The sequence below is a fragment of the Nasonia vitripennis genome, chromosome 2 (genome assembly GCF_009193385.2).
Source record: "Nasonia vitripennis strain AsymCx chromosome 2, Nvit_psr_1.1, whole genome shotgun sequence".
NCBI lineage: Eukaryota > Metazoa > Arthropoda > Insecta > Hymenoptera > Pteromalidae > Nasonia > Nasonia vitripennis.
The window spans coordinates 26,437,314-26,456,828 of record NC_045758.1 but is presented as its reverse complement, the minus strand read 5'-3'; the positions used below and the strand labels follow the sequence as shown (position 1 = coordinate 26,456,828).

General features: G+C 47.9%; 1 protein-coding gene across 5 annotated transcripts in view; it reads left to right on the top strand.

The window, feature by feature from the left end:
* The window catches only part of LOC100121461 (protein numb), a 30,741-nt gene extending 12,174 nt beyond the window's left edge, over positions 1 to 18,567 (top strand). The window contains exons 2-12 of one of the 5 annotated variants that reach the window (XM_031924113.2): positions 1,694 to 1,744; positions 13,309 to 13,467; positions 13,814 to 13,885; positions 14,022 to 14,240; positions 14,388 to 14,574; positions 14,666 to 14,923; positions 15,192 to 15,212; positions 15,835 to 16,023; positions 16,100 to 16,680; positions 16,773 to 17,066; positions 17,169 to 18,567. In XM_031924113.2, the coding sequence (XP_031779973.1) occupies positions 13,336 to 13,467; positions 13,814 to 13,885; positions 14,022 to 14,240; positions 14,388 to 14,574; positions 14,666 to 14,923; positions 15,192 to 15,212; positions 15,835 to 16,023; positions 16,100 to 16,680; positions 16,773 to 17,066; positions 17,169 to 17,180 (1,965 nt within the window). In that variant the 5' untranslated portion in view covers positions 1,694 to 1,744; positions 13,309 to 13,335 and the 3' untranslated portion in view covers positions 17,181 to 18,567. Of the gene's footprint in view, positions 1 to 1,693; positions 1,745 to 3,529; positions 4,936 to 13,004; positions 13,153 to 13,308; positions 13,468 to 13,813; positions 13,886 to 14,021; positions 14,241 to 14,387; positions 14,575 to 14,665; positions 14,924 to 15,191; positions 15,213 to 15,834; positions 16,024 to 16,099; positions 16,681 to 16,772; positions 17,067 to 17,168 lie in introns of those variants that run through there. The other 4 variants (XM_016982705.3, XM_016982706.3, XM_032597068.1 and 1 more) reach the window with 4 other exon arrangements.
* Positions 18,568 to 19,515: the final 948 nt, after the last annotated feature.

The following is a 19,515-nucleotide window of genomic DNA, read 5'->3' as shown; positions in this document are numbered from 1 at the left end:
AGAGGAAAAAGCGCGTTCCTCAAAGCTTTAAAAAATGCGCTTAAAGAATCTTTTGACGGCAAGTAGCATGAATCTACCTAACACCTCTGTTCATTAGAATGCAAAGACACGGGTGAACGTTTCTATTTATAAAGTCATTCCTCTCGACGTAGAGTCTGAAAGGGATACGTCTAGCCAGCATCGCTTTACGCTTTTCTTCAAGTCCTCCGTTGCTTGCCTCTAGCAATGCTCTGTGTAAATAAACTTCTAATTAAACCAAACAAAAAGCGCACAACAGACGACGTCGTATCTGGATCCGCATCGATCCGTGTTTGATGCAATTGGATTCAAACGTGAAACAGCAGGTTTCAATCTTCATTTGAATTTTAATTGCAACGCGCCGAGCCCATTCCTCATGCAGATGAAATTTTCCTGAAGCGAAAACTTTTCCGTCGCAACTGATGGTTATTTGCTTTTCGGCAGAGTAACTGCCGGTTCATGCAAAAAATCAACAAAAGCTCCTTCGATTCAAATTGTATGTGCATATAATAACGCATGTATAATGTGTGCCGTCGAATTTCCTGGATTTTCGTCAGTCGCTTGCGAGACACGGTACATACCTTATACGTGTGCGGATACATCCTCTTCGACATTACATAAATTTTAATATACGATACATCATATCTTAATACACATAAAATAGTCACGAGTCTCGCTCGCGTGAAGAACCATCGCAAGAAAGGCGTCGATCTATTAGAAGCTTATTGACCTCCGTGAAACTCATTACTATGAGCTCGTCCTCGGTATCCGAATAAGTGGTATTTGCGTTAGCACGAGTAACGGATCAGGCCTCGACCCCGAGTGTGTGCCCACTTACACACAAAGACGCGCGCACTTGTGCTGCACGTATAGCGCACACACGTACACACATCAGGTTCGAGGTTCGAGCGCGACACCGTCGTGTACGAAAGTTCACCCCTATATTGCGGCGTTCCCATGTATAGGAGCGCGCTGCGGCGATGGGGTGTCGTGGGAACCGTCTCGCTCGATATAAAGCGCCGTGCACTACTCGCCGCGCTTATATTCCTTTTTTTTTATATAACGCGGGGCGCCAGCCAACTCTCGCGCGGGCCGGTACATCGCCGAGGTATTCAGCCTTGGATCGCTTATTGTAACGAATCAAAGCCGATCCTTTTCTCTCTTGTATATACTTTTTCCATATAGTGGAACGCGCGAGACCGAAGACGGTCGCTTCGGTAAAATGTAGTCGCGATGGCCATTCCGTTACTCCATTGTGATCGCGGGATGTGCGTCGAGATTTTTCGCTTTTTTGTTATAGTCTCAGGTGGAGGGCTTCAAGCGTGAGAGGCTTATCGATTGCGTAAGATGTTGTTTTCGAGCAGTCTTCGTATCGCCAGCAGCTTTTGAATTTTCTTTTAATCGCGATTTTATTGTTGCTGTATATAAAGGAAACACTGCGCCTATTTCAGCTATTCACGAACTAAATTACATACTCCCTGGTGTATGTAGAGAAGAGAAGTCAATTTCCCGAGAAAATGCCAGCCTAGCACACAAATGGTCTAGTTAGGGCCGGAAAGGAGACTGTATGCATGGTCTTGAAGCCTAAACGCCGCTTCGATTTTTCGTCGACATGACTCGATCGTTATATTACATAATTTTTCCTTACACCACTGTTTTGCTTTGTGTGTTACAGATTTGGAGCGCACGCGAGATCATTCGCTGATACGGCGGTTTGAATTCTTCGGTAAGTGCTACCTTGCTGTTCAGCACACGAGGCTCTCTCGTTAAGGGTCGCGAGGCGCACCGAGCCGTTGAGAGGACTCAGCGCTTTCTTTCGAATCAACAATGCGGGTCAGGAGCGAAACGACGTTGTGCAAGTCCACTGCACCTTTGATTGTTCGCTCTCAATGTGCAGTGTGTAACGCGAATCTCCGAGCGTAATTATCATTTCACGGTTGATTAATAACCCATTTTCCTCGTCGGCGCCGCGGTCGATGCGAAATTTTGGTTTGCGATGAGATTAATGTAAATTGATGCTCATGAGATTCCGATGATGAAATTAGCGAGCTCGGTGCCATGAGAAAATTCAGATGAGGCTTAGGCGGTTCCCGGCGCTGCTGCACCGAACAAACTTTTGATAGATGAAAGTAAGCTCGTATATTCTCCGATCGATCGATCGGGTACACAAAGACTTACCTGAAATTCACCGGCTTCCGCGACAACCCCTCCTGCGCGTGAAGGAGGGGAAACTCGGAAGTTCCTGAACCTTTCTTATGCAGCCTCTACTGCGTCCAGCAGCATTTCCCCACATTAATCAATCGAGTTGCACAGTTCGTTATGCTCATTCGTACATACGAGGTATCCTTTTATCTTCGACGCAGCTCTGCCTTTATGCTCGGCCCTGGAAAACGATCATAAGGAAAAGCCTTCGATGCGTTTTTTATTACTCGTAGTAGCAGACTTTTTATTATCCGCCACGCACGGCAGTATAACGCCGCGTAAAACTAAAAAAAAAAAAAATTATAGTAGCAGCAGCCCTTCAATAAGCGCAATTAAAACCTCGGGTGGATCCCCAGCAAAGTCTGGCCCAGACAAACACGAGCATTTCATCCACACAGAGTAGATGATGTGTCGTTCCTGTTTGAGAAAACTATAGACTAGAGACGGTATACACACAGAGAGGCAGAGAGAGAAAAGCAGCGCTGCAAGTTGCAGCAGAGCACCGTGCAGTTTTTCATCATCACAGACAGAGAGCCGCATACACACCTCGACGCGCGCGTCTCTTCTCGTTTCCTTTCTTTCGGCCTCTCAGTCTTTTCTCTCTTTCTCTCTCTCTCTCTCTCTCTCTCTCTCTCTCTCTCTCTCTCTCTCTCTGCGGGGAGAACAGAGCAAGAGCGAGAGCATAATATAAAGCTGCAGCGTGTCTCTCAGCAGATGTACGGGCATTCAGCGGCAGAGGGGCAGCTGCACGCGTCCCCCCACTCAGCTCCGCATAGCTATACACGGAGAAGAGCCTGCATAGCCTTCGCTCCTCGGCTGCACGATGTCCTTTATAGCCGCGAGCGTATCTTCCGCATCCTGCCCCTTGGTCCTCGCGCATCCTCCGAATATTTTCCAATGAAAAAATAATTTTTTGTCTGCGGAAGCTGCGTTGATCGCTGCACGGGAAGGAGAATTAAAATTCCAGCTCCGAAATCTCGACCGCCCCCGATCCTCCCCTCGGCGAAAAAAGATCAACCCGAGAAACAATCGACCGACCGCGACGGCCTCGCTCGCGCCTCTTGAGCGTATATGTAATACGCAAAGCGAGCGGCTGCTGCCATAAAGCAGTGAAAAAGGAAGCCGAAGGCAGCAGCGCGCAGAAAGAAACGATCGGCTCTCTGGTCTCTCTCTTTCTTGCGGACAGGTATAGAGCGCGAGAGGCGCGGTGGTGGGGCTGGAAGTAGGCCGCGTGGACGGGGCTCCGGGGATCGAGGTCTACGCCCCTGCGGCGTCGGCTCGGAGCTCGCTCGCTCTCGGGGCCCGCCGCAGTCGGATCACGAGCAGGGATCGGGGCCGTATCTCTTCTCCTCTCTTCGTTGCCCGCAGCTTCGGGCCCGCGCGTTCGCGTCTCCTCTCCGCGTCCGTTCTTTCTACTCTGCGTACTCTTCATCCGTCGCGTCTTCGGCGCCTTCGAAGATTTTTCTGGTCTCGGTTGCCCCGTAGTGTCGTGGGGTTTTTAAAAAAGTGCAGCAGATTCCAGCGGAGACAGACACACAGCAGCAGCGGAGTGCATCGCACCGACAGATGGCACGTGGATCGCAGCGCAGCAGCAGCGGCATACCTGTGCAGCAATAATCGTCCATTCGTGTTGTGCAGCGTGTACTCGTTTCGGAGCAGCGCGATCTCGAGTGGCTTTCGGCTCTTCTACATCAAACACTCGAGCGAGCTGTGCGGAGTGTCATCGAGTTCGCTCCTCTACCATCCTCGCGGGAGCTTGACAGTTCGGAAACGCCAGAGCAGAGCGGCGACAGCAGCCGAGCGTAACGGCTCTAACGGAAAAACGTGGGAACGACGGTTCCTCCTGTGCCACGGGAGCGCCCCTGCATCGGTGCGCGCAAGCGCGGCGTTTAAAAAATACGCGCGCTCAGGTGCAGCCATTCACGAGTAGTAAGCTACGTGTAGCGAAATCCGGACGACGTCTTTCCACGACCGTGTGTGTAGCAAGCAGTAGCGAGACTACGGCTACCCACCGTCGGCTGGCGTGACGTCAGAGCTGCCTGGAGGCACAGAGAGTGAGAGAGTGAGAGAGAGAGAGAGAGAGAGAGAGAGAGTCGCATGACCAGTTCTCGGGCTACTCGCGCGCTGCAGTCGGAGCTTGCCGGCCGGCCGATCATGGATCTGCGGACGAGTCCGCCCTTCGTCCTCGAAGAATCATCCTGCGCGTCGCAGCAGCAGCAGCATCTCAGTGTGATAGCGTCGTAGTCGAGCAAGTGCAATGTGTCGTAACTAAATTTCGTCGCGCGTCGATCGGGGAAGCCTGCCAAGAGCGCGAGTTCTCCACCTCCAGCTCTGTAGCAGCAGCAGCATCAGTGTGTTCTTGTTGTTATTGTTGTTACGTGTGCAGTGTGCGCGTACTCTCGGCACTTTCGCCCCTACACTGCAGAGCCGAGCAAGAAGTGAAATCCAAAAAGGAAAAGAGCCTGCATATCAGAGGAGGGCCGATGATCGCTCGGGGCAGATACTGCGCGTCCTGAAAACGTCCGGCAGCCCTGCGTGTGAATATACTCGCGCGACGAGTGTGTCTCTATACGTACGTATGTGTGAGTGCCAGTGAGAGCGGCGGAGTAGCAGCAGAGCCAGAAGAAACACGCAGAGAGAAAAATGGGAAACCACCCGTCCGCCCACCAGCCGCTCGAGCGAGCCACGAGCCATGGAAACGGCCTTCGACTCTCGGTATATATACCTATATCTCTCTTGCTCACGTCGCTCTCTGCAGCTATTACATCGTCGGGCTTTTTAAAGAGAGAATACCTGATACTGGCGATTTCGCACCGCTTTTTCGATCGTACACCACGCGCGAACGCGATATCTCGGGAGAGTCAATATTGGAACGCGGCAACGTGGATCCGCTTATCGCCGACGCCTCTACATAATGAGTACGATATACATAGACCCACACCGCGCGCGCGCGAGCTAGTCTCCCGAAAATTACGAGCGCGTATAGGTGTACCGTTACGCGAGTATCCGCCGGGCGACGCACTCACGGGAGATTTCGGAGCGTGATTCTCGCTCTCTCGGAGTCCCGTGAATAACAGCACATACTCCACGCCCCCCCCCCCCCCTCCTGCGATGGCAGTCGTTGATGCCTATAGTATGGGACATGGCACGCGGGGCCGTTGCCCGTCAGGTACATCGTGGTATATACATATACAAGCGAGGCAACGAAATTCCCGCACTTGACTGTCGGTCTGCCTCCCCCTCCCCTATATATCGTATCTACACCATTATGTACGTGCCATTGTGTAGCGGGATTGTGGGATGGATTATGTAAAGATCGGTGAAACTCGGCCGGTGCGAATGGCAACTCAGCTCCCATATCGATATTGCCTCAGGGACGGCCAATTAAGCGGGGGAATCAAAAATTTCCTATACAAAGTCATTAACCCGCGGGATCCCACGACGAATCCGTACAGAGACGAGGATATCCCCGGGGATACGCGTACTTAAATACTCGGACGGCTATCGGTGCCTCTCTCGCTATAGCGGCGGGAGAGGAAAAGAAAAGCAAGAAAAGTCCGCAGCTGTCGCCCTCGGCACACGTGCTCCTGATACTCCTGATCCTCCCGGATTCGCAGCTGTCGGAAACTCACTTCCTCCCCTGCATCTCGCCTCTCCCGAGAAAATTTCAAGCCCGAGTCTAAAACTTGTTTTTCAGTCTCCCTTTCTCTCTCTCTCTCTCTCTCTCTCTCTCTCTCTCTCTCTCTCTCTCTCTCTCTTTGATTATTCCAACTCCGCGCAAGAGCGTACAGTCGATACTGGTTCAATCAAACCCTCTGTTTACCAGTCGAAACTCTGCACAGTGTTCCGGGCCGTCGACGGTATCGTCGTCTGTCATTCCGCGCACGTGCTCCGCGCGATAAAGCGCCGAGCGAGATGATCGCGCGCGCCCTGAATAGCTCGCATTTTCAGCTGAACGTGTCCATTGAAAAGCCAAGATGATTAATTTCGATGTTTACTTTCCGTTTCTCGAGCAACATCGCCGCGCGATACATCCAGGAGTTTTTGTTCGCGACGCCTGCCCGATAAATATTTATGCTCGTATACTCGCGGTGCATTTTTATTTTCGAGATTTTATAGCTTCGTCATACCGCGGAGCAGCACAGGAGAGTCACAAGGTGGATTCCCTCGCGATTAGTTGGTGCGATTCCAGCGAAAAATCGTCAGACTCCCGCATTACTCTACATAGAGAGATAATTTGCATCCGGTCGCGACGCTGTACCAAGAAGCGATTTTCAGAAATCCCCATCGCGCGAAGCGACTTGCGCAATCGGGGCTCGCGCAAAAATGACGTATTCAAAGTCGCGCCTATATTCGAGCGAAGTGCGACTCCTGTTTCTTTAATGAGCTACCGAATGGCTGAGCGCGTCAGGCACTAAACTTAGCTTACGGTGTAACGTGGCGGAAGTGAATATAAGTGCTGCGCAGACCGTGTGTGCCGTGTACTGTTCGAAGAGGTGCACAAGTCATATTGTAATTGTGGCAGAAATGAGGCGCATTGTTGTTTCGTCTCTCGAACGCGCGGGAGTGGAGAGCTTATGCAACTTTTCCGAGCGATTATGGAATGGCCGAGAGTTAGTTGCTTCGAACGATAATTGAATATAATTCGAACGTCTTGATTTTTTGCTCGAGTCAAGGCTCCGCGCGCGGTGTAATATGTGGCTTATGCGCGTGCGTGGATGATAAAAGAGACGGGATTTAATTTTTGGTAAAAGAGCACCGGCAAGGGCTACAATAAATCTTCTTGAAATACGCTCCTATTACTCGCGGCCGGGCCTTAAATTTATCGCGCATGTTTCGCTAAACTTGTTTGTTTATCGTTATGCGACAAAAATAAATATATAGTGCACGGACGTTCGTACGCCGGATTAACTGTCACTATAAACCGCTGCGATACTGCCAACGATTATCACTGATACGTTCTTTTTTCATTTAACTACGATAATTATTTTCGATAAGTTAAAATCAATCGAAAAAAAACAGCTGCTGGAATCCGACTGAGTGTATCGCGGTATCGAGGCTTTATCCGCTCTATAACGTACGCTATCTTATCTCGACTGCAGTGATTTTTGGCGAGCGGATTCCCATAAGGTCGAGCTGCGCTATAGTGTCTCGGCTATAAATCGAGCGAACGCGTTATTGGCCTAAATCGCGATCAACCTTGCGCCCGTATCCACCGAAAAAATCGAACTCCTTGAGATCGAATTTTCAAACAAGATGTCTATTTACATATTGCAACAGCAATCCTTTGTCTCAGTCGTCGCGCTGTTGGTGCAGCTTAGAGTACAAACAGGCAAAACAAAACAGTCGTGTTGTGCGAAGGTATACTCTCTCTTGCTCAGTCCGCGTCTCCTGCATACGCGACGAGTATTAAGTTGCCGCTGCAGCTCCTATACTTGTAAAACGAGCCAAACGAGTTTTTTTGCAGAACTAAACCCGTGGGTCATCTACCCTGTTTTCTCCCGGGAAGCTTTTACCCATTGCAGTAGAAACTCGATCTCGCTTCTAAGCTGCAGCAGCTACATACACTGCGATGACTTGCCCATGATAATAAGAACGAAATCTCTTTTTGTTTATTTTCCTCTTGCGGTGAAGATACGAAAATGCAAAAAAATTCTCGCACCGAATACGCGGCGTTTCCTCAAAAGAAAATCGAGAAGAGAGACGGAGCATCCCACGACGCATACTAATCGACCTTTCGCATTAAAATTTCATCGGCGTGTGTATACTGTATACGTTGGCGATACCTATAGACGCGGAGAATATTGTGAAGTGGCACCTTTACATGCCACCGTCGACGAGAGAGCCGAGCGCAGGGGATCGAACTCAAGGCTAACCGGCATACCTTGCATCGAGATCTGCAGCGCTGTGCATAGAGGGTATAGCTATAAACGCGCGCGAGAAACAGGAGAGAGAAATTTACTGGAAGACACTCGACGCACACTTAAATACTCTCTTTTAAAGGGCTATACGGGCTCATTCGATTCGGCTCTCGATCTGAATAATTGAGACAAGGGATATGGAATTTGACGACTCTGCGCCGCGATTGATTATTCAATGTTTTGTGTATATAACGAGGAGGGCCGTCGAGGAGAGAGAAGAGTCACCGCGCCGGATGCCGGCGATCGTGAATAAAACATGCGTTTACTTTTTATTTTCACGAGTATAGCTTCAATATAGCTTCTCACCGGGAGGATGCATAAACCGCGCGCACACCCCGCACGACGACGGACACAATTCCGACGCATCGAATACTCAAAGCCAACGCGGTGTATCTGGAACGAGAGACCTCTCGACGAAAATTTTCAAATTGCGCAACGAACTTTCACGCGCGAGACGCTTTCCAAAATATTTTCCCCATAAAGCTGCGTCGATCCACTCGGCCCCTCGAGCGACGATCAAAGAGAGCTCGATCAATCGCGCGCGCGCACTCTCATTACCCCCATTGAGCGAGAACGCCGTAGTAGAGTAGCGGCAGCAAGTGCCAGCCGATCATTACTCTCGCACATTCATTTGCGCGTTGTGCAACGCTCCCGAGCAGCGAGGGCCATTGTGCCTGCAGTCTCTGTAGCGAGAGGAAGACTATAGCTGCAGGACTCGCTCATAGTCCATTCAAAGGCTAAACAGTGCGCGCTCGAGCGTTCATTACACGCGACTATAAAACTGCTCTGACCTTTTCACGAGCGGACGTTGTCGGTTTTTGCCAAGAATTTTCCGCGCGAGTTTGATCTGCCGTCCGCGATATGCGCGCGCGCGCGACAATTTTCGCGGAATTGCTCGGATGACCGTTTCCCCCACTGCAGCAGCAGCAGTCGTCGGCGCACTCGGCGTTCGTGAAAAATTGAACAGGGTCTCCCGACTCTGAATTGCAAATGAGGCCGTTTATAGGTTTGCGAGTACGCGGAAAGAAAAGCTGGCTGATGCCACTTTTCAACTGGATTCTGCGGAGCCGCACGCGACAACTAGACGCGCGCACATTTAATACCTGTTACACACGTACGTAGCTGCAGCTCTCGCGAGTGCATGTAAGCGCGTTATACTAACTTTCCCGCACGCGCTGCACCTGCTCTGCTGCTGTACCACTGCAGTTGCGACTCTGTGTGAGTGAAAGGATTACAACGACTATCCGCGCAGCTCGGATAATACTTTCGCGCCGCCACGACGCGCTTGTATGTATGGCGTAGGGACGAAGCGAGCTACTCGAGTGCCCCGTTTCCGACGCGCTTTTTTTTCGAAAAGATGAAAAACGAAAAGAAAATAAGACTTTAGCATGGGCTGATCAGAGAACCCGTATTATCTGGCTGATGTCATCGCACTCTCGAGAAGCGTGACATCACGATATCGCTATTTCCGAACTTGTGCACGTTCCCCTTCGATTTTACACTCGAAAGCGTTCGAATATTGTTTTTATTAGCTGCTCTTAAGCGAGTCATGAGACGTCTTCACCTGCGCAATTAACCGAAGGTCATTCTCCTCGTGAGTCATCCGCTTAAAAGTCATCGTCCCGTTGAAAACAAAAGCGGGACCGGCATGCGCGAAAATGCATAACGCGCGAGATGTATCTTCCGGATGGCTGATCTCGCGCTCACGCTGCGCTTATGCTGTGCGGAAGCGGTAGCTCGAAAAATCGCACGCGGGAATTCCTGGCAGGTTACGCACGTGTTATACGTGAGCTGGTATTTTTCGAGGGAGAGAGGAAAAGAAAGCGGACGATCTCGCGGACTTGTAGAATTTGTCATCGGGCGATACAGTCATTATAGGCGCGGTGAGTCATCGCATCGATGCCGCGATTGAACTCGTCGATCTGCTATATGTTTTATACGGAGGAAACTCGATGAAAATTTCATTACGATCCGTGCATAGCGCGATGGGAGGCTGCGTATCGCTGAAATCATCTTACGAAGTAAATATTCGCAATCTCGGCGGCGTATTAAAGAGATAAGGCTATAGGCGCGATCTAGTTCAGGCAATAAAGCCTCGCACACAATACGGTGTTTCGGATCGAGGCTACACTCTCTCGATATCGCGTTTCTAAATCAGCAATTATATACCTCCGATACACAGACAGCACCTAATGAAAACAGTATTCCAACTAATACAACTCCCGCGCGTTCCACAAAGAAACAAACCTCTATGCCTATCGCCGCATAAATTTGAATGCGTCACGAGCAGCTTGCGCGTCTAGGGCCATAAACCTCGCGCAGAGCGAACGAAAGTGCGTCGGCGTTAACGGGTCAAGTGGACATCAGACTCGAACGCGCGCATTTTCATCCGTCGTCCGTCCGTCCGCGCATCTGTCTAATCGAGTTGCGCGCGTGCTCTCAACTGCTTTTTATCGGCGATGTGATTCCTCTCTGTATATAAATACCCTCCGAGTGTCGGCGTCAGCGGCTCGACGAGGAGAAAAAAGTACCGGCTAAATTGAGTAATTTCGTTATGCGATTAACGGGCCGTATACATATAAGTTCGAGCGAGCGCTATAGCACGGCGAGGTTCTCTGTTGCAAACACTGTGGTAATCCGATTGCGTCGAGTGTGCTTACTTTCGCACGTTTAAACCATTAGCGATCGGTCTTGGCTCTATACTCGCGCTATAAAGTGTGTCTTTGTATATGGGATCCTGTTAGTGGAAACCATATGGCCGTGGCGCGTATGGCGTCGGATGCCCCGTATACAGCCAGGTGTTTTATCAGGGATTACATGCGGACTTTGGGAAGCTCCGCGAGAAAGAATACACGACGCGAGAGATTCCCATCGGAATTGCCGCCTCTGAATTTGAATTTTAGAAAACGAAGCATAATTGCGCTCCGTCCCACATTCATTCCCACATACCCCCTTGCAGCAATTAAGCGATTCTCTCACGGAATGTTAATCCCTCTTTTGACACAGACGCATAATCCTTCACCCACGAAACAATTTCTCCGACGCTTTTTTCTACTCCTCGCGCGCTAGGCGAGAAACGGCGGCCCACGCGTGGTGCAAAAACTATCAACACCTTACGCAACGCGCCCCAGCTCGCGCGCATGTCATTTCGCGACTACACGCTGTTATTTACACCGCGGGCGCGTTGACAATGCCGGGCGTATATGTGTGCAGTGCGCGCCGGAGGAAAAAAGAAACGGGAACGCGCGACGGAGGCTATTGTGCTCTCGGCGCGCGAGTCAACTAACCGGAACGCGTTAGGGCTCTTATTGCGATCGTTATTACAATGCGCCGCGCGCGGCAATTACGATCCGTTTCTTCGAGACGCGCGAGGCTTATCCTTTGTGTCGATCGGCGGAGTTTTTCCCAAAAGTCTGTAGTGTATGCTCTTCAGGGTCGCCGCAGTCTCGGAATCTGGGCTGTGAGAACGCCTACTTTTTTTCTTCAGCGTACAATAATTATAAACGTGTATGTACAGCGTTCCCGCCAGCCCGAAAAATCAATGGAAAAAAGCGACTCAATCGCACCCTCTGTGACGAAATTACGACAACGAGCAATTAACTCGATATAAGCGCGCGAGAGATCGATCGGACCGATGTATAGAAAATTACACGCGCGAAGCGTGCACGAGAGATAAGCGATAAGCATCGGCGCAGCAGCATCGCCTATATCACGTGACCTGGCACTTACAAAAGGCAATAGTTTGAAAAGCGCACGTCCCTCGAAGAAAGTAATAATAACAGGGCTCGAGAGGACTGTGCGTGTCTCGATACACACGCGGCTCTATATGTATGTATTTACGGGGGGCAGATAGATCCGCGTGCGGTATATACAGACGTGTGTGAGGGGGGCCTCCGCTGGGGTGCCGACGAGTCTTTGGGAACTCGGCCGAAGATTCGATCACAGGACACGCTGTGGACCTTATATTATTATATACGCACGCGGAAGGAGATGCTGCTGCTCTCTCTCCCTGTTTCTCGCGCAGTGTTCTTCCCCTCGGTTTTTTCGTATACGGCTTCCGCAGCCGGTTTTGTCTTCGGCGACCCCTCGATTCTCCGGTTTCTTAACTTTCTCGCGCAGTGACGATGGAAATTAATGATTCTCCGGATTATTTTAGACTCGTGAATGCGTATGTGTGTGTGTGTGTGTGTGTGTGTGTGTGTGTGTGTATGCGGGGTGATAATGCAGAGCCGGTGTCGCGCGCGGTTTAATCGATGAGTCGCACGTTTCTCAGTTTAGGAGATTATAAAGAGATGCGTCAACGGGATCAGGCGTGTCGCTTTATTTACTTCGCGGAGATGTCATAAGCTACGGGTATTTTCGTATTCTGGATGCGATGTATTGCGCGAAAAAGGCAAACTGTATGACGATGGCTTAATCAACGAGTTTGCTGTGCGACAAAGTTTTTTAAAACAGCGGTAAATCCAATTCTGCAACTTTTTTACACGCCGCTGCCGAGAGCATTGTTTGAGCTGCGTGTAATATGGTGTTCTGATTTATGGGAGTCGCTTTTACCGTCTCTTTTCTCCTGGATATAAACTTTCGTGTTTTCCAACAATGTGGCAGTAAACTTTCCTCGCTTTTATGAAAGTAAACAGGCGCGAAACGATGAAAACCCAACAATATTTACTGAACGAATCATTGTCATCGAGATGGAGCCCACGAAATAACCAATGCCCCAATCACCCCTGCGATCATCCTAAATTCGTGGCTGCTTTTTATGCCCACTACGGGCTCGAGGGAAAAGAAAAGCTCCCGGCGGGGATGTAAGCAGGTGCGCACGCGTCTGTCAAGAACAGATGCAGCGGCCAATAACACCTCCTACCCACAAGTCGCTCGGCCCCGCGTTTTAAATTCCCAGTATCGCGCTCGTCTCGCTTACCTCTACATCGCGTTGTGTGCTTCCTTCTCCTCTATATATAAGTGCTCAGCCACGGAAGTTTAAAAAAACCCATCCATGTAACGTAAGACGGTAAGACACTCGGCACACCCGACCGCATCAGTCTTTCCCCAGAAAAACAAACACTCGGTCGACCTAACCTCCAAACGCGACTACTTGACGCGCTCTCGGCGATTGTTCTTGCGGGCCTGTGCTAACTTGTGCCGGTGCGCTGTCTTTGTGTTGCAGAAACGGGAAAGATCGCCGGGTAAGAGGATGGACCGTCTGCGGAGAAGCTTCCGAGACAGCTTCCGCCGACGGAAAGACGCGCCAGAGTCCAGCAAACCGCATCAATGGCACGCCGACGAGTGCGCGGTGCGCTCGTCGACCTGCGCCTTTCATGTCAAGGTGAGTCGTTTTGCTTGTTTTCTTTGTTGCCCTCGGCGGCTTCTTTTTATGGGTAATTATACACTCTGCCTAGTTCATGTCTGCTTTATTGATTGCGCGACTGCAGAAGCTTTGAGTTCTATATATGGCTCCCAGCAGTAGCTTGCGTATTGACTTTGCTGATTTTGGTAAACATTATTAAGATAATTTTGGGGATTCGTGTAACAGCAATGTCTAGAAAGTTTGGCAGAACTAGCTAAATGTCTGTCGAAGAAGTTTAATTTTCTTCCCCAAGCTAAAGAAAACTTTGTTCCGAGTTTGCTGAACAATCTAAAGCTCAGAAGTTCATTGAGAATTTTACTTTCAGTATTTGGGATGTGTCGAGGTGTACGAATGCAGGGGAATGCAAGTTTGCGAGGAAGCTTTGAAAGTACTCAGGGTAAGTATCTCACTGAATTTTTTTGGAATCTTGGATTCTTCATTAAGACTTTCCTCATTGAAAATCAAAAGGTTTTAGCCAATGAGCTTGCTCCTATGCATCCATTTTCACTAATTAGCTATGTCTGTTCTTTCAGAATTCAAGGAGGAGACCAGTTCGAGCAATCCTCCATGTCTCTGGTGATGGTCTTCGTGTAGTTGAAGATGAAACAAAAGGGCTGATTGTCGATCAAACCATTGAGAAAGTATCTTTCTGCGCTCCAGACAGAAATCATGAAAAAGGGTTTAGCTACATCTGCAGAGATGGTACCACAAAGCGATGGATGTGCCATGGATTCTTGGCTTTGAAGGAATCTGTAAGTAGACTAAACACTTTTTCCAATCTTTTTATCGTGTAACAGAAGAGACTTTAGCTTTTATTTCTGAGCACTTCCATCTGTTTCAAACAAAGCTAAAAATAACATGGATAAAAATAACGTTTTTCATATTATTCTCTGTTCCAGGGAGAAAGACTAAGTCATGCAGTCGGATGTGCTTTTGCTGCTTGTCTGGAAAGAAAGCAACGCAGAGAAAAGGATTGTGGGGTGACCATGACAATTGATCAAAGAAATTCGACGTTCACGAGAATCGGCAGCTTTCGGCAACCCAGTCTCACGGAACGACAGCAGGATAGTCGGGAACGAGCAGTCGGTCAGCTAACAATCTTGCACTAGTTTTTCAGAGAAAAAGTTTTTCTGCAGCGAGTGTACACAATCTAAAAATATGTTCTTTCGAATTCCAGACGTTCCACCAGCGCGACAGGTATACAATCCTTTTGCGATTGAGAGGCCGCACGCAACGCCGTCGATGCTCGAACGTCAGGGCTCCTTCCGGGGCTTCAATCAACTCAATCAGGCCTCGCCTTTCAAGCGCCAGCTGAGCTTGCGCGTCAGCGATCTCCCCAGCAATCTCGAGCGCACTCGCAGTCACAGCCTCGAGCCCACGGATCTCTCGCGAATGCCGCCGACGCTGCCTCATCAAATACCTGTCAAGCCACCCGGTGAGCATTACACCATCGACCCACCGCGTATATTCCCAAGATTCTAGAGCTTACGTTCTCAATTTTTAAAATGGTTTCGCTAGAATCTCTGAGCGCTTCGCATACTGACTTGAACTTGCGCTTTTTTTTGGAAACCACGCGGAGAATTGAGAATAAGCTCTAACTTAGATCTATAATCTGTGTGCTTTAAGCACAAGATGTTACAAAGTCTCTGAAGAGCTGTGAAAAATAATAAATTATTATCTTTATTCTTTTTCCTTGGCAACAGAGTACGAAGGATATGATGAAGGTCGTTATAAATTCCATTTGTTCTAATCATGATAATACACATTGTTACACGATCTTTCATGTCTTAACCCTTTGAATACTCTCCATTCATTGCCATCTTAAAAACTGCAAGAAAGTTCTTACGTAGATAAAGCTGTTGCAGTAGAAGCTCTTTACTCACTTGTGTTATGTTACGCATCTGTTTTTACTACCAGTTACTTATCAGATCATGTTCGTTAGTACGTACAGTAGTTTTCCCCCTCAACGCCGTCAAGAAACGAAGAGTGCTCTTGTGTTCGTGTTCAGTGAAAATATTTCATACATTTTTTAAACCCCTACATCACTAAAAAATCGAGAATACCTTCCTCTTTGAAACTAGAATAGATATTTTGTAGATCTAGACTAGATGGATTATATTAATTTAGAAAATTTTATAAAATACACGTGCAAACTGTGACAATCAGTGAAGGTCGCAAAATCTACATCGCGTGCTTGGATGTTGACTACTGTTTTTCTGACCAAACGCATGAGTTCTGTCTCTCATAGTAGTTTGTGACGACAACACATTTATATCCCTGCACACAAAAACGCTCCTAGGCAAGAGCAATCCAGCCTGTACTAATTAGACATTTTTTGTCCACCAGTGAGTCCCATTCCAGAGATATCGCCGAGTGGCCACGACAGCGTGTCGGCGATGTGTCAGCAACTCTCGCGTGGCCTCTCGCTGCTATCCAGTAGCGACGACTTTGGCCCGGTAATCACACAAACCACCGCTAGCACCGTAGTGAAGAAGCTTTTCAGTAATACGACCACGACGACTTCCTTGCCCGGTGGTAAGTATCCAAGCAGAATTCACGCATCGAAGTTCGAAATGTTTAAAGATCTAACACGAAGTAATGCTCTTTTCAGTAACCAACAGCAGTTCGCTGGACGATCTGAAGCTGCAGAATGGCCAGAATCTGGGCGACATGGTACTGAGCGGCAGCAAAAATAACAACAACAACATCAACAATATCGACGAGAACAACCCGTTGGGCAGTGACGGCATGAGCTGGCAGGACAGCTCGTCGAGTGTGCTTTCCTCGACCAACCAGCGACTGACCCCCATCCTGAAGCAGTGCTCGCTGAGCCCAGTGCTGCCACGCAGTAGCGTCAATAGCACCTCCGCGATGAACGCGATCGCCTCGATCTTCGAGACTCCAGCTGCGAGCCCAGCTTTCAGCACGGCATCAACTTCCTCGCTGAGCAGCAACGCCAACACTGCTTACCAGATGATCAACAGGTCGCCGCTACCCCAGCAGACGGCCGGCCTGAGTACCGCGCTCTCGGACTCGCCGAACGCCAGCCTCGCCTCGGCTTCCCCTACGCCCGCAGCGACGGCGCCTACGCCGACGCCGATGACCGGTACTTCGACGGTGAGCAGCAACGCCAGCGGATTGACGGATCCCAATGCGGCCACGACGGCCTCCCAATCGATTCCCCTCTCAGTGGTAAGAATTCATAATACTGAAGATGTATCTTTGTCGTCTTTTTGTAGAACATAGCGGATGAAATAAAAACTAATATCATTCTAATATTACAGGCACCAGGAATGCCAAGTACCACTAATTTGCCGAAACCCGACCAATGGCTGGGCAGCGTGACAACGCAGGCAACGTCCGCAACCCCGCCAGTATTCTCGACCAGTCCCCGGCGAGCGCCCCCACTGCACGCGCGTGCCCTGAGCTTGGGTTCTGCTGCGATGCCTCCTACCACCGCTAGGACCGGAGCCGCCGACCCGTTCGACGCCGAGTGGGCTGAGATCGCCGCGCGCAACCTCAGGCAGGCCTCCACCACCAACCCCTTCATCATGCCCAATACTACCCAAGCTTTCCAGGTTAGCCACGAAACTTTTGTTTAATCGCCTTTTCAGTGCAAATTTGAAATCATGTAATTCAAGCGAAAATAGACCTTTACTAAGTGATTTTTCCTTTCGTAGGTGCAGTTGTAGCGCGAGGAATTGCTAAAGGAAGCGCAAGAACTCATAGCCCTCTACTATCGCAACAACACATAGAAGGGAAAGCTGCTTAATAGAAAACAACCTCTTTAGTCAACACTAGAGAAGATTTGCAATAAAAAGGAAAAGGTGATAAAGGGAAGGCTTCGATGTCTTCGACGCGCAAGTCGGGAGGTGCTTCTCGGCGTGAAATGCATCCACTTGCACTGCGAAACCCGGTCAAACGGACGTGAAACAGTTGTTGAATACATAGCGGCTCAAAAACAAAGTTCATGATGCTCAAAAAAAAAAAAAACAAAGTTACTATTGCGACGTCAGTTTCGTTTCTCCGAAATTCGATCCCTCGGGGACTCCCGGGTATATATATATATATACATATATTGTGTGCAAGAACGAGAGCGTATATACAAACTTGTTATATTTGTAAAAAGTTTAGGTTACCGAGGTCGTAACCACATATTGGCATAATTTCTGTGTAATTTATACATATATAGTATTATATAATTCTTGTAAATTTTCGGAGAGAAGCTATCGGAGAAGAGTGTGCCATTACAAGTGGATTTCTGTAAATATTGTTTGCGTCTATTTGAAAATTTTACTTTAACGGGTATCCCCACTCTCAGGAATTTCGCAGGTACAGAGCTGATGTCGCGGTCGTTCTCGTGTTTTTTCCCCGCGAGAACTTGAAAATAAGAAAGATTGCCACAAATCTATCAAAGAAAAATGATACTTCTAAGCTGCAATAAAATTTTAAAGAATAATATATACTTAGGCTCGAAAGCCGAGCGGTTATCGTCGTTCTTTGCATGATGCGCAAAATTCACACGCACCGATGAACTTTTACTGCACCAACTCTATATAAAGTTAAAGCTATACGGCAAACCAATACACAAAATAATTAAAAAAGGAGACGATTATCCTTGCTATGGTGAACTTGAATAAACAAAAAGAAGTTAGTGAGAAAGAGAGAACGATAGATGATGCGCAAAAAGTATGAAATTATTTGTTGAGATATCGGACAAGATCTGTGATATGCTGAATTGGTCAGTACTTATAATTCGCGGGGTTTCGACAATTTGTATTTGTATAAAAAAAGAAAAGAAAAAAGATTGAAGCGAAAAGGAAGAACGAGGCGATATCGCCTTGTCGTTTTGTCGACCAACCCCGGAATTTATTAGGCTATTAAAAAACACGAGTCGGAGTACAAAGTTTCTTTTTGTTTCGACGCAAATTGAATAACGGTCTTTTTTCAAGTTGATCGATGAACAAATTGATAAATTTTCACAAGCCCGAAAAATGTTTAATACTGAACAACTAGATTCGAACAGAATTTAAAGAACCAGTTTCAAGTACTACAATATGCCTTTGAACGAAAAAAAAACAAGTAAGCAAACGGATAGCATCATATATTTAGTTACACTCCGAAAAAGTAAATTCAGTCGTTGCTTAATTGTCGAGAGCTCCGCACTATATCATTATTATAGCGAGTAGATGTTGATCTTAGAAAGAGATAAGTATGATGTCCTATCACACTATAATTGTTGTCTATTATTAAACATAACCCTCTTGAGATGCATATATTATATGAATATACCGTAAACGGTAATGACTGCAACTATCAAAATAAAGTTTTCGTGTAGTACTTGCGGATAGTTTGAGGATTGGGAGATTGACGGTCTCGGTGACTAGAGCTCGATACATAATCGATTTTTCGATTTTTCTACGAAAAGTTCTTGAACGGTACTTAACGAAAGCATTTCAACGATTGGGATTCAATGTCAGACCTTCAAAGTGAATGCTAGTTTATTTTTGCAATTTGTTTAAACAGAAGCATAAAGTTATTATTGACTGTCTTTATCGATTCATCGTCTTACTGTTTTCAACTTTACTCGATGAACCTCTACATAAAAAAACTGTATATTTGCGTTATGAATCCTTTCACTGTGTGTACTCAGTGTTTCAAATGCTCATGAACAAAAGACAAAGCAAAGTCTTGGGGTACATCGATTCATATTCAGGTTTGAAGATTATTAACTCTCGTATGCATTGCACATTTACATAACAAACTGCAGATTTGTATTCTACATATGTGAAAAAGACCAAGAGCTTGAGTTTTTCTTTACGTTTTACTTATGTTTAAACTACCAGTTGCATAGAGTTTAAAAGTCACGTGTTTTAAGTCCAGCTCGCAACGCGAATCGCTCGTCTTTCATTTTTTTACTGTGTAATTTTTTACTTAAAACGAGACAGGTACTTACACAAAATTATCTCGCCGATCACATCAGCGACATGCGAAACGAAACATGGAAAGATGGAAATGTGAATTTTA